This window comes from Podarcis muralis, chromosome 5 (assembly GCF_964188315.1).
Source record: "Podarcis muralis chromosome 5, rPodMur119.hap1.1, whole genome shotgun sequence".
Lineage (NCBI taxonomy): Eukaryota > Metazoa > Chordata > Lepidosauria > Squamata > Lacertidae > Podarcis > Podarcis muralis.
The window spans coordinates 4,261,966-4,274,903 of record NC_135659.1 but is presented as its reverse complement, the minus strand read 5'-3'; the positions used below and the strand labels follow the sequence as shown (position 1 = coordinate 4,274,903).

Here is a 12,938-nt window from a genome sequence, read left to right as displayed (position 1 = left end):
CAATTTTTTATTACGTTGATATCTCATCTTTCCTGCAAGGATCTGAAGGTGGCCCACGTTATTCTCCCTTCCTCATCCCATCCCTGAACTCTTCTTGAATCAGGGAACTGCCTCCCCTGCCCTTCCGCCAAGGCAGATTCTCTCTGGCCTCCCTGTTCCTCATGAACAAAGAGTATCAGGTGGCGTCCATCCCCTGGTCGCTTGGTCAAACATAAATTGTTTTTGGCCTTCTCATCTTTCATAACGTTCACTTCATCATCCCATTTCTCTTCCAATTTCTCTTCCTCCTCCTCCTTGCAGACCAGGGGATGGATTTGGGGGGCATGTGTAAAAGGTGTGTCACCAACGTGTAAAGTTTGAAAAGCCCTGGGTTAGAGTGTTGGACTAAGACCTGGGAAACCAGGGTGCAAATCATCGGGTGGCCTTGTTTTCTTCTGCCCTGGACGCTTGGACCCAAATCCATGGAAACAAGTTACAAGAAAAGAGAATCCGGCTAAACATCAGGAAGAACTTTCTCATGGCAAGAGCCCGTCAACCGCGGAGCAGTCTCCCTTGGACTCTCCTTCCTTGGAGGTTTTTAAGCAGAGATTGGATGGCCATCTGCCATGGATACGTTAGCTGAGATTCCTGTGTTGCAGGGATCTGGACTACCAGATGATCCTTGGGGTCCCTTTCAGATCTACGATTTCAGGAATATAATGAGCCGTTACCAGACGTCCCTCATTGCCGGGGACAGTCCCAGGACAAAATCTGTCCCCGGATTCTAATTAATGTCCCCTGATTTGTTCCCAAAGAGTGGTGGCTGTTACGGCGTCGGCAGCTTTGACAATGTTTGTGCGCGCAAGGCGAGCCCCAGGCAGTGAGCAGCACACACCCAAACGCTGATCACTCCCTATCCCCTTGTCACTCATAGCCTCCTGGAGCAGCTGACAGGAGCTTGGGCTGAACCTCGGCAGGCCTGGCTGCGGCCTCTCCACTCATCCGCTCCTCTGACCTCGTGGTGGGCTGCGGGGCCTGTCAATCACGCCCCATGCTCCCTTAGAATCATAGAATCATAGAGTTGGAATAGACCACAAGGGCCATCGAGTCCAACCCCCTGCCAAGCAGGACTTCTCCCCGGACTCCAATGTTTGCCCCTGAACTTATGCAGCCAAGTGCAGCAGAGCCCGTTGGAGCGCCCCACCCTGCCCTCTCAGGTAGCCCGGAAGATGGCAGCGGCGAGAGGTGCTGTTGCCACTGCTGTTGCCGGTGCGGACGGCTGGGCTGCGTTAGGCGAGCAGGAACATTTTCCCCCACTCCCACCCTCCTCCTCCTGCTGCTTCCGCTTCTTTACTGCTGTTTCAGCGGGAACCGATGCCGGGACCGGCCTTGCCGTGAGGGCTGAGGGGAGACGCAGAGGGCACATGGTTTATGACGCTCCTTCTCAAATGTCTGAATTTGAGAGGGGTGCGGACACAAGGAAAGGATCGCTGATGGCGGCCATAAAGGCTGGGCGCATTTATTGCCCGACCAAAGGAGACGAACCCCCTCCCGCCTCCTCGCTTGTAAATAAAAAATAAAGAATACTCCGCCACATGGCTCCACCCCTCCCCCATGTTCTCCCTATTGCGTTTTTCTCTGCCTGAAGAGTCGGACAGAAAATAGGGGAGGTTCATATTAAAATACAGTGGGACCTCGGGTTAAAAACAATTCGTTCCGGAGGTCCATGCTTAACCTGAAACTGTTCTTAACCAGAAGCACCACTTTAGCTAATGGGGCCTCCTGCTGCTGTGCCGCCAGAGCACGATTTCTGTTCTCATCCTGAAGCAAAGTTCTTAACCTGAAGCACTATTTCTGGGTTAGTGGTGTGTGTAACCTGAAGTGTATGTAACCAGAAGTGTATGTAACCCGAGGTACCACTGTAGCTTTGGTTATCTATCCGTTTCTATTCCTCATGTGCCTTTTTCTGGGACAACATGACTCTCTGTCCTCTCCCTACCCCTCCTTTTTTCCTTCCTTCCTTCCTTCCTTCCTTCCTTCCTTCCTTCCTTCCTTCCTTTTCGGTGACGCTATCTGAATGGTTTCACAGTCATCTCATCTGTGCTGCGCCAGCATGGGATCTTGAGGTGCTGCCCTTGACTCCGCTGGCTGGGCCTGGGTGCGGGGTGCCCCTCGAGAGAATTCCCCTCCCACTTGGGAGGCTTCCGCTGGCAAGGTGGGTGTGCAGGTGAATGCTGACAGGAATCTCTCACTGCCCTGCCCTTCTCTTCTTTATGATTTTCAGTTTGATACATTCCAATAATTTTACCAACATTTTTACATTTCAAAACTCGACTTCCTTCCCCCTTTCTGCTGTTCCTTAATATTTTTTAAAATGTTTTCTGCATAGCCAAATGAATTAATTTGTTCATCTATTCAAGTACTTTAAATATATACAGTGGTACCTCGGGTTAAGAACTTAATTTGTTCTGGAGGTCTGTTCTTAACCTGAAACTGTTCTTAACCTGAAGCACCACTTTAGCTAATGGGGCCTCCTGCTGCCGTTGCGCCGCCGGAGCACGATTTCTGTTCTCACCCTGAAGCAAAGTTCTTAACCCGAGGTAATATTTCTGGGTTAGCGGAGTCTGTAACCTGAAGCGTATGTAACCTGAAGCGTATGTAACCCAAGGTACCACTGTATACTCTTATAAAACTGCAGGTTATTACAATGTTTTTATCTGTTTACAGTTTACAGTATTTGTAAATCTCCAATAAACCATTTCCATTCTTTTATAAACAGTTGGTTATCTTGCTTTCTTATTTTTCCGATAAGTTTCGCCATTTGGTCATATTCCATAACTTTTTGTATCCATTCTTCTTTTGCTGGGATGTATTCTTCTTCTTTCCATTTTTGGGCAAGTAACTTTCTTGCCCATCCTCACAACTGTTGGGAAAATGAACCCCGGGGGATAAAAACATGATCAAAGACAAGTACATTTGTATCTAAACTTTATTTAAATCCATACAAAAATTATTTATATATTTCTTTATTTATATATTTGGAATTGTGGGGAGGGGGGAACTGGGCGTGGGGGTAAGAGCTCCGCTCGAGCTGCTGGTCTCACTGCTGCCGTTGCCTGGAAGAGAAAAGAAGAGAAAGGATTCTTAATATTTTAATTGATTCTTATGCTGATAACCCATCTTTCTGCTCCCTCCGCCCCACTGCCAGATTTTCTCTGGCCTCCCTATTCCTGAGGAAGAAAGATCAACACTCACCATCCACGTTGTTATCGGTGGACTCCACCCCCTGGTCGCATGGTCTCACAAATATTGATCTGATCTTAACCTTCTCCTCCTTTCCGTCCTTCATGATGTTTACCTCCTCCTTCCACACATCTCCTTCCTCCTCCTGGCAGACCAGGGGATGTATCTTGGGCAACCGGCAGCAGGAGACCAGCAGCCCGCGGATCCTCCTCAGACTTCGGAACCTAGGGAAGAAGAGGAAACAGTGAGGAAATGGGTTCTAGAGATCTCTGTGCTGGATTTGGGGCACCTGGCAGCTAAACCTCCCCTACGTTTCAGAAAGGAGGAGAAATCCTACTTACACTTGACATGAAGAGAGTCTCTGAAATCTCTCCCACATCTTGCTTTGCTTTCCCTCACTTCCTATCCTCAAATGGTTGCTCTTACCAAAGTGCTCAGCCAAGTCACTCAAGCAGGGGGACGTGTCACAATGGAGGACATGACCCCGTTACTTTAGCTATCTTGCTTAATAAGGGGCATTGTTCCCCTTCACAGTCACTTTTCAAATCTATCTATCAGTGGCTTAAGCGGTTTTATTCCATTTATTTAGAAAAGATCTTGAGCTGGCTTCATCCAGCATGGTGCATTTCTGGACAGGACAGGAAACCCCTTGCAAACACCCCCCCCCCCCTTTTCAGCACGGCAGGGTCACCAAGGGAAAGCACTTTTGGCCTTGACTACGGCTGCTGTTTCTCACTTCATAGTTCAAACTAACCCCTCTCCACACCCTGTAGTAATCTATCCAGTATTATGTTTAAATGTACCCCAAGCTCTACATTTGATTCTTGGCTATTAAAAACTAGTTAAAACCATTTTATTTCATTCACAAAAGAAAACCTGACATGGGATTCTGATCAAGGTTTATAGACAATGGGTGAGACATTTATTGATCCTTTTTGTAAGTTATTATTAATAATCAAGAAGGGGTTGGGGTGGGGAGCAGATTTGAATAGGAAACTGGTGGGTGGCTGTCATGAGTTCCGATCCATTTCAGAGAATCATGGAAATTTAGAGTTGGAAGGGAGCCAAGGGTCATCTAGTCCAACCCCTGCAATGCAGGAATTTCAGCGACAGCATCCATGACAGATGGCCATCCAGCCTCTGGTTAGAAACCTCCAAGGAAGGAGAGTCCACCACCTTCCAAGGGAGTCTTGTTCGACTGCCAAACCGCTCTTAATGTCAGAAAGGTTTTCATTAATGTTTAGTCGGAATCTCCTTTCTTTGAACTTGAAGCCATCTGTTCGAGTCCTCCCGTCCAGAGCAGGATAAAACAAGCATCCTCCCTCTTCCATGTGACAGGCCTTAAGATAGCTGAAGATCTCCTCTCAGTCTCCTCTTTTTCAGGCTGAACATACCCAGCTCCTTCAAGCATTCATCGTAAGGCTTCGTTTCCTTTCAGCACAGCAGGGTCAGCAAGGGAAACCACTTCTGGCCTCGACTCCAGCTGCTGTTTCTCACTTTATAGTTCAAAATAACGCCTCTCCACACCCTGTAGTAATCTGTCAGGTATTATGATGGACAGGAGGACTTCACTCTTAGACCGCCCCATCCCAGTTTCAGTTTCTGCCCAGTGTGTTCTGCTAATAAACAGCTTAAACAATGTTGAAAAAGAAAGTAATTAAATAAATAGAAGACCTAAAGAATACCTTGGAAGAACATATTTGGTACAGCAGAAACTGCAGCATCCTATGCAATGGGTTGAGGGCTCGGGTGCACAGGAAGGTACAATGTGGAGGAGGGGTGTTGAGGGTCGCTTCCTCCAAGCCCAGGCAGGGATCTCAAGAGAAGCATCATCCCTGACGGGGGCCGCCCAAGCTCTGCTGGAAAACCTCCCAGGAAAGAGGTGGACACGAAGGGGGAGGAGGAGGAGGGTTTTATGCACAGGCCCTTCGAGGGGGGGGGGGGGGATCTGCTCTGCTTTTTATTCAACGTGTTGATGGCGGACCGGAAAGCCCGCCTGAGGCAGCGGCTGGAAGGCTTCGGCGGACTCCCTTCTGAGGCGGCCCTTCCTCCCTTCCTCCCTCCCTCCGCCTTCGGGCCTGGCCGTGGGAGGCGGGGCGCCTCGCTGACAGGAAGTACACGTGTGTGGCCGGAATCCCACGAGCTCTGCGTGCAATCCCGGAAGCGGCCGGCGAAGCGAGATGGCGGCGGCGGCGGCGGCCGTGGCCGGGTGGGAGCCGGGCGGCGAGTGGGGTAAGGCGCGCGCCCGGCTGGGCAGCTGAGGGGGCCGCGGGGACGGGGCCCGGCCTGTCTCTCTCCCCACCCCCAAGCTCCGTTTGCCGGTTAATGTTCTTTCTGTCTGTCCATCCTGACGTACAATGTCCCCCCCCCCCCCAATACTGTGAGGAGCAGTTTAGGCCCGGCCAGCCTACCCTCGGGGGGGGGGACCCTGGGGGGGGGCAGACCCAGCCCCCGTCCAGGGCCGCCTCCCCCCCCCCCCCCGGGCAGCCTCTTGGCAAATGTCCGTTTCCTCCTCGCTTGGCTCCTGCTGCGGACTTCCCCTCTGGCGGGGTGGGGGGGGGCACCCTTTTGTGGTTCGCCCCCGGTGCCAAAACGCCTTGGGCCCGTTAAGAGTGACTGGCTGGCATAACCCCGGTTCCCCTGAGCCCTCGCCTCACAGTCTTTTATTCTTACTTGCTTTCCTTATTCAATGCCTATGGCGCCCTTCGCCCAGGGATGGAGGCATCCCCTCTTCCAGAGCAGCACCTGACATTAGAGCTGTGCGGAAAGATTCAGGACGGAGGAGAGGAAGTGCCTAGTTAAACCTGTGGAACTCCATCCCACCGGAGGCAGACTTGGATGCCTTTGAAAAAGGATTGGGGGAGAGGGCTGGCAGTGGCTACTAACCAGGATGGCTATGCTCTGCCTCCACAATTCCTTCTGAATACCAGTTGCTGGGAACTCTGGGAATGGGGAGTGCTCTTGTGCATGGATCCTGCTCACTGGTTTCCCACAGGCCGATATCTGGTTGGCCATTGTGAGTATGGGATGCTGGACTAGATAGGCTGTTGGCTATTCTTATGTTCTTACATTAGTGCTTTCATGGACACGGGTGGCGCTGTGGGTTAAACCACAGAGCCTAGGACTTGCCAATCAGAAGGTCGGCGGTTCTAATCCCCTCTACGGTGCTGAGCTCCCGTTGCTCGGTCCCTGCTCCTGCCAACCTAGCAGTTTGAAAGCACCTCAAAGTGCAAGTAGATAAATAGGTACCACACTGGCGGGAAGGTAAACGGCATTTCCATGCGCTGCTCTGGTTCGCCAGAAGCGGCTTAGTCCTGCTGGCCACATGACCCGGAAGCTGTACACCGGCTCCCTCGGCCAGTAAAGCGAGATGAGTGACGCAACCCCAGAGTCGGTCACGACTGGACCTAATTGGTCAGGGGTCCCTTTACCTTTACCTATATGCTGTCATATGAATTGCCTCATAAACCCCCCCCCCCCAACAGACACACATACACACGTAAGCAGGTATTAGAAGGGGGTTCTGAGGGAGAATATGCTATTTAAGACCTGCAAGGCATTTTTCTTTGGTTTACATAGTCAATATACTGGCTTTTGGAGTGGGGATGGAATTAAGACTGCAATCCTGAACATCTTTACTTGCAATTAAATGTTTCTTAAAAATCAGTGGAATCTATTTGAAGTAAACTTTGTACATGAACATTCTCTTGTTGATTCTGACAATCTGTTTAAGCCTCCTCAGGTCTCTTTTAAAGCTCTTATTGGCACTGAAGTGTTCCTTCTTGTGTCTATATGTCTCCTATCATCCCATGGTAAATGAGAGCTTTGGGGTGAAATTAAATTGATAAATGGCATGTAGGAAAGAAAGGTGTTCATCCTTCTCTCTCCATGCTGATCACTAATCCAATTTTGTTGTCTCCAGTCAGTCATAGATCACTTTTTCTCTCTTAGCTTGACCCAAAGAGTACTGCTTGAAGAATAATCCTCTGTAAATTGCAACACAGTTATTCTGTCCTGTATATTTTGCCTGCTTAGTAAACAGTTCCTACCTGGACAAGTGTATATCTTTTAAAAAAATAATCCTGAATTTTGGAAGCAGTAAATTAATCATAGTAAACAACTTGAGTTATGTGTACCCGCTGCAGAACTTGCAGGATAGAGAACTAGTGGTTTCTCAATTCTGGGTAACAGGAAAACTGACTATCAGTACCTGCTCAGCTTTGACTTGCACGCCTTAATGTTCTCTCCCCTTCATGTTGATTTACATCCTACAGAGTCTCTTCTCTTCACTGAAATTGGTGATCTGATAGAAGATGAATTGCAGCTAAATGCAGAGAATGAAACTTATGTAAGTTGTTGTAGTATGGATAGTTGCATGACCCTACAGTGTATTTAATCAACAAGTAAAACTCCCTTAGTTTTAGTTAGTACAGTATTTGTTGCTTGCACACGTTACAACTTTACCTAGTGCAATATTATTTCTCTCCTGCACTAGCACAAATTTGGAAGCATTTTGTTATAGTTCTTTCTACATAATTCTTTCTACTTAATGCATGCTTGCAGCTTAATTTAGCAACCAGTAACACAACTATATTCTGACTTGCACTTTCAACAGTGTATTTATTACCATTGCACAAGAGAACGTAAGTGAAGCTTCATATTTTTAACATTTTCTGTGAATCCCTTTGGTATGAATTGACTATTCAACAAACTCCTTACTTATCTTCAGTTGCAATCTTGCTGGTGCTCATTTGTATTTAAAAGCTGAACTATGTTCATAGACAGTCCCTGTAATGTTGGGTGCTTTTATGCTAATACTGTAAACAAAAAATGTGGCTTTGAAACCTGGGACTTCGTGTTTTTCTGGAACTGGAGAAAAGTAAAATATTAACTTTTAAAACATATTTAAGCTGCTGTGTAGGCTTAAAATGATCTTGAGATGTGCTCAATTGATAGTTTTTATTGAAAAGCTCTTTCTCTTCAGTAGCACATGGATGCTTTAAAAAACATAAGTAGTTTTTTTTTTTTACTCTATATGTAAGAAAAGCATATTCATGTATGAATTCTGCCTCCAATTTGTTTCTATGTAACAAATTTTCTACATTTGCTGGCAGGTATGTATTGGATGTTTTAGGCAACCAGCTTTTAGCTTTATGGCCTTAGTATGTTGTTTTATCTGATTCTATGTAAACATAAACCGGGACGCGGGTGGCGCTGTGGGTTAAAGCCTCAGCGCCTAGGACTTGCCGATCGAAAGGTCGGCGGTTCAAATCCCCGCGGCGGGGTGCGCTCCCGTCGCTCGGTCCCAGCGCCTGCCAACCTAGCAGTTCGAAAGCACCCCCGGGTGCAAGTAGATAAATAGGGACCGCTTACTAGCGGGAAGGTAAACGGCGTTTCGTGTGCTGCGCTGGCTCGCCAGATGCAGCTTGTCACGCTGGCCACGTGACCCGGAAGTGTCTCCGGACAGCGCTGGCTCCCGGCCTCTAGAGTGAGATGAGCGCACAACCCTAGAGTCTGTCAAGACTGGCCCGTACGGGCAGGGGTACCTTTACCTTTTATGTAAACATTTATTTCAACATTTGATATCCAGAATGTGTGCAGCATATATTATCTTGGAATACCCATTTAAGCACACAATACTGTATTGTTAATGTTTGGACAGCCTGAAATTTTAAACTCAGAAGTCATGGGCTGCTAATGAACATAGTGGAAAATGTACAGAAAACCATTTTAGGTTCAAATAGTTCAAATACCTTGATTTCTTCAAACAGATTGTTCCCATGCAGGGCAGCAAACATTTCCAGAGAAGACTCCCTTTTTGTTCTCCAGTCAATACACCAAATAGATCCAATAGTTCAAAATACCAGTAATTCAAAATTAATCCTTTAGTTCCTTTGGTTAAATTTTGGGAAATTTTCCACTCCTGAGAGAGGAATGACAAGGCAGCTTGCTGCTGGAGTGCGTTAGAGCCCAGTGACCACGGCTCAACCACTGGCATGACCTGGCTCCTGGTGGAACCAAGCGGACCCATTGGGAGCTTGCTTTGGTCACTGCAGGACCCCTCAATGTCCTGGTCATCCCCAGGACCTTCCTTGGGGTGCTTGTTGCCTCTGAGCTACCCCAAAACTCCAAAAAAGCAGCAGCCGGGTCACTGTGATAGCAGCACCTGCTTCCTTCTCCCTTTGTGGCAAACCGGAAGTCTACCTAGTATTTCTTGAATATACCACTTATTCAGTTTGCTTCTCTCTCTATTTCTAATTTTGCTCACTTTAATTTGTAGGAAAACAATCTTTGTGATTTTGACTTTGACTTGGATCTGATACATTGGGACTTGGACTCCTGTGATGTTTCAAAGCAGATCCCAGCAGGTAATCTCCGGATGGGTTGCTCATCGCAAAATATTAGATGCTGCTTCTGAAATATACCCATGTTTCACACAGCTTAAGTGCTTGGCGTTGACACGGTAGTAATGAGACCTCTTGCATAAGATAACATTAGAGGAGCCCTGGTGGATCAGACCAAAGGCCATTTTGGTCCAGCATTCTGTTCTTGCAGTGGACAACCGAGTGTTGATAGCAAGCCCACAAGCAGGACCTGTGTGCAACAACACTCTGTTGTGCTGACTTTAAACCATAATGAATTCTCCCTAAATCAATGGAAAATCTCTTTGCTCATATCCTGATAGTCTGGATATGGGGAAAGTAGTCTGATCCAAGGGGAAATGATGTATAAGGTTCCTAACTTCATGCTGTGTTTTAATCTTTCTAAAGAATGGACACTGGGGAACCCAGACACTCAAACCAAAGAGGATATTAACTCATTAAATCTATTTCAGCTTCATACTTACAATCCAGATTTCTGCACATAGAGGCACCTATTTAGTCTTACATTCATTTACATCCTCATTTTGCAGATGTAGACTGTGAAGTGGAGCCCCCCTCGCCAGCCACTTCAGCTGATTCAGTTCCTTCTCCTCTATCTGTGGATTCTCCGGCACATGTACCTGTAAGCAGCTGAACATTTTGTGCTAGTCACATGCAGTGGGGTAGCATTTAATGGAGTTAGAATTCAGAGCTATAGGTAGTTTTTAAAGTTGCATAGAAGCGATTGCTTTTTGTCTCTGCTATGTAACTTCCATGTTCTTCTGCCGATGTTTTCTAGAAAATACCTGGGAGCAAACCAGAATTAAGGCTCTGCTGCAGTAGGAATGATGCAAGGAATAAATTATTGTACTCTCTCCTTGAGGTTAAGGGCAGGTGACTTGCCCAAGGCCATTGAGTGAGTCTTTGACTGATTTGATATTTGCCTACGAATTTTCCAAACCTAGAGACTGATATGGTTCATTGCAAGTCCTCATCTATTACAATTCATGGTTTTTATTAACTGAAATTCTATTTGGGGCTGCTGTACGTTCTCCCCCTCAACCTCCGCACCCTTTAATCCACCATTTCCAGCTACTGTGATAACTGCAGATATTCCAAGATACTGGGTATAAATGGCTTACATAGGACTTAATGAGCTGGGTTGGGATCTTGAAGATTTAGCATAGCATGCCATAGATAGTGTGTGAACAGAGTGCAGATTTGAAAATAGACTTTTTATTAGCATGTGTTTGTCTTCTACTTATTTATTGTAACTGGAATTGACTCATTTTGTTTCGTTTTTGTTTTTACTTTCTCAGGAGGGTGTAGAGCTGGGCTCCAGTTCCCACCCATCGCCTGTGTCTTTGTATGACAGGGGCTCTCAAAGTCTTTCCTCACCTGTAGGACGAAAGGAGAAGAAGCCTCCACCCAGAACAACAAACCGCTCAGGTATAACAGATACGTTTGCTCTGGCCATCTGCATTATAGGAGTCATAATCCTGGCCTCTCTTCCATTATAAGTGTGACTGAGAATTAGGGCTGTCACTCAGTTTAAAATAGCTGAGAAAATGAATTGTATGAGTTTTAATTGATCAGTATATATGCGTAAGTTTGCATATGTATAAACAGTAGTTCTGAAGAAAGAGTCATTCTTTGTTTTTAAGAGATGTATCAGAAAGCATCAGCACCGTAGATGAGGCATTAGCTCCTGTGTCAGTGATGATTCTTATTACCTGCAGCTTTTGTAAATAATTGTATTAAAAATCATTAGCAATATTTTAAAAATTTGACACACAATTATTTGGCATCTTTAAAAACCTTAAGACCATTCACTAAACCCTGTGTATTGGACACTTGAAATGTGCTATATAAATTACTATTGTTGATGTTAGTGATCTGTCCCCTTTTTCATCTAGCTTCCTTTTCTGGTTGTTGATTCTTAGAGGGGGCTTGCAGTGACCTCTTGATGTCACAAACATTTAGAATTAAAGGATGGTTGCTTACACAAGTTCAACATATATAAAGCTAGTTTGAAATGTACATGTTTTTAATAGTTTTAATCACAAGTAGCTTCCAGGTTTTGTTGATATTTAAAAGCAGATTTTGTGCTTAGGCTATCTTCATCTGATGCATTTTCTATTTGAGGAGGGATTCGTACCTCAGTAGCAGAGCATCCAGATAGGAGATCCCTTGTCTGCAACCCTAGAGCATCGCTGCTAGTTACTGTAGTCCCAAAAAGAAAAAGCTCAACAACTCTGACAATGGGTAGATCAATGCCAGTTTTTTTTATACTGTGAGTAGATCGCAGTCTCTTGGAAGCTGGACGTCTCTGGCGTAGACAATACTGAACTAGATCAACACAAGGGGCTGATTATATAAGGCAGCTTCCAATGTTCTTGCTTTCCTCCCCGCTCTCCTGCCCATGCTGTCACCTCTGTTGAGGTGCATGACTGCTTATCTTCATGCTAATGCATGCCCTGGATAAAAAGGAACCAGTAATTGTAATCTTTTTGGAAGAGCACTTCAATTTCAATCCAGTTTCATTCTGTTCTCCAGCAAATGGATCTTCTGTGACCTCCAGTCGATGTAGTCAGCCAGCCTCCAAACCTTTGGTTCAACCTAAACCTTTGTTGCCTGCCTTTCGGGAGCCTCAGACCGGCCTCAGTGTTCATGCAAAAGCTATTGTCATTCCAGCTCTTCAAACACTCTTGGCACTGCCAAAGCAGCAACCAGTTGTTGCTATCCAGCCAGCACCTCCAAAAGGTATGTGAGCAGTTGGTGGAGGGTGGAAAGCTTGGCTCTCATGTGTGAAAAGGAAACGGGATCAGCACCAGTTTTCTTAAGCAAAGTGGGTTGCCAATGTTTTTAAATTGCTTTAATATAGAACTATCTTTAATGTACGCAGTTAAGCAGCTTCAACCCTCAGGCTCATTATGCATGTTCTATTTTGGCACCCAGTGGTGAAATGGTCAAGTACTACTTTGTAGGTCCTTTCTTTAGTAAGACCAAGGATGCAAAGAGCTATCTAAGTGCCCAAGCACAGATGACTTTTAAAAGCATTGTGAGTTAATGGAAGATGCAAACTTTAAACATTTATTAGTTGTCTTTCAACATTTAAAAAAAAAAAGATCACATGATTTACAAAGAAGAACGTACCCATCAATTACCGTATACATTAGTACTCTTCAGCAGCCAAGGTGGAATGTCTGGCTGGTAAACATTCCTGGGAAACCACACCCTCCTCAGGAGTTCTTCCTGCTCAAGGAAGCATCTACATACAGTAGCTTAATAATGATGTCTAAGTGACACCTCTGTGTTCAGATGCAGTATTTCTCTGATTACCTGACACTGAGT

The 12,938-nt window shown here is 46.0% G+C and overlaps 2 protein-coding genes across 6 annotated transcripts in view; one reads left to right on the top strand and one right to left on the bottom strand.

Annotated features, from left to right (window-relative positions):
* Window positions 1-2,950: 2,950 nt before the first annotated feature.
* On the bottom strand, window positions 2,951-6,003 carry LOC144327739 (uncharacterized). Of its 3 annotated transcripts, none has more exons than XR_013392817.1 (3): window positions 5,896-6,003; window positions 3,235-3,446; window positions 2,951-3,095 (listed from the first exon to the last, which is right to left on the bottom strand). XR_013392817.1 is itself a non-coding variant. In XM_077928194.1 (3 exons), the coding sequence occupies exons 1-3, from the start codon at window positions 4,631-4,633 to the stop codon at window positions 3,010-3,012; spliced, it is 315 nt and encodes a 104-aa protein (XP_077784320.1). In that variant the 5' UTR covers window positions 4,634-4,901; the 3' UTR covers window positions 2,951-3,009. The 3 variants fall into 3 exon arrangements, 1 of the variants encoding a protein (XP_077784320.1); XR_013392816.1 differs by lacking the exon at window positions 5,896-6,003 and adding an exon at window positions 4,908-5,177; XM_077928194.1 differs by lacking the exon at window positions 5,896-6,003 and adding an exon at window positions 4,617-4,901.
* LOC114598529 (cyclic AMP-dependent transcription factor ATF-6 alpha) overlaps window positions 5,291-12,938 on the top strand; it is an 80,357-nt gene continuing 72,709 nt past the window's right edge. Inside the window, exons 1-6 of one of the 3 annotated variants that reach the window (XM_077928191.1) lie at window positions 5,291-5,454; window positions 7,497-7,570; window positions 9,503-9,590; window positions 10,136-10,227; window positions 10,904-11,033; window positions 12,141-12,347. In XM_077928191.1, coding sequence (XP_077784317.1) covers window positions 5,403-5,454; window positions 7,497-7,570; window positions 9,503-9,590; window positions 10,136-10,227; window positions 10,904-11,033; window positions 12,141-12,347 — 643 coding nt within the window. In that variant the 5' untranslated portion in view covers window positions 5,291-5,402. Of the gene's footprint in view, window positions 5,455-7,496; window positions 7,571-9,502; window positions 9,591-10,135; window positions 10,228-10,903; window positions 11,034-12,140; window positions 12,348-12,938 lie in introns of those variants that run through there. The other 2 variants (XM_077928190.1, XM_077928192.1) reach the window with 2 other exon arrangements.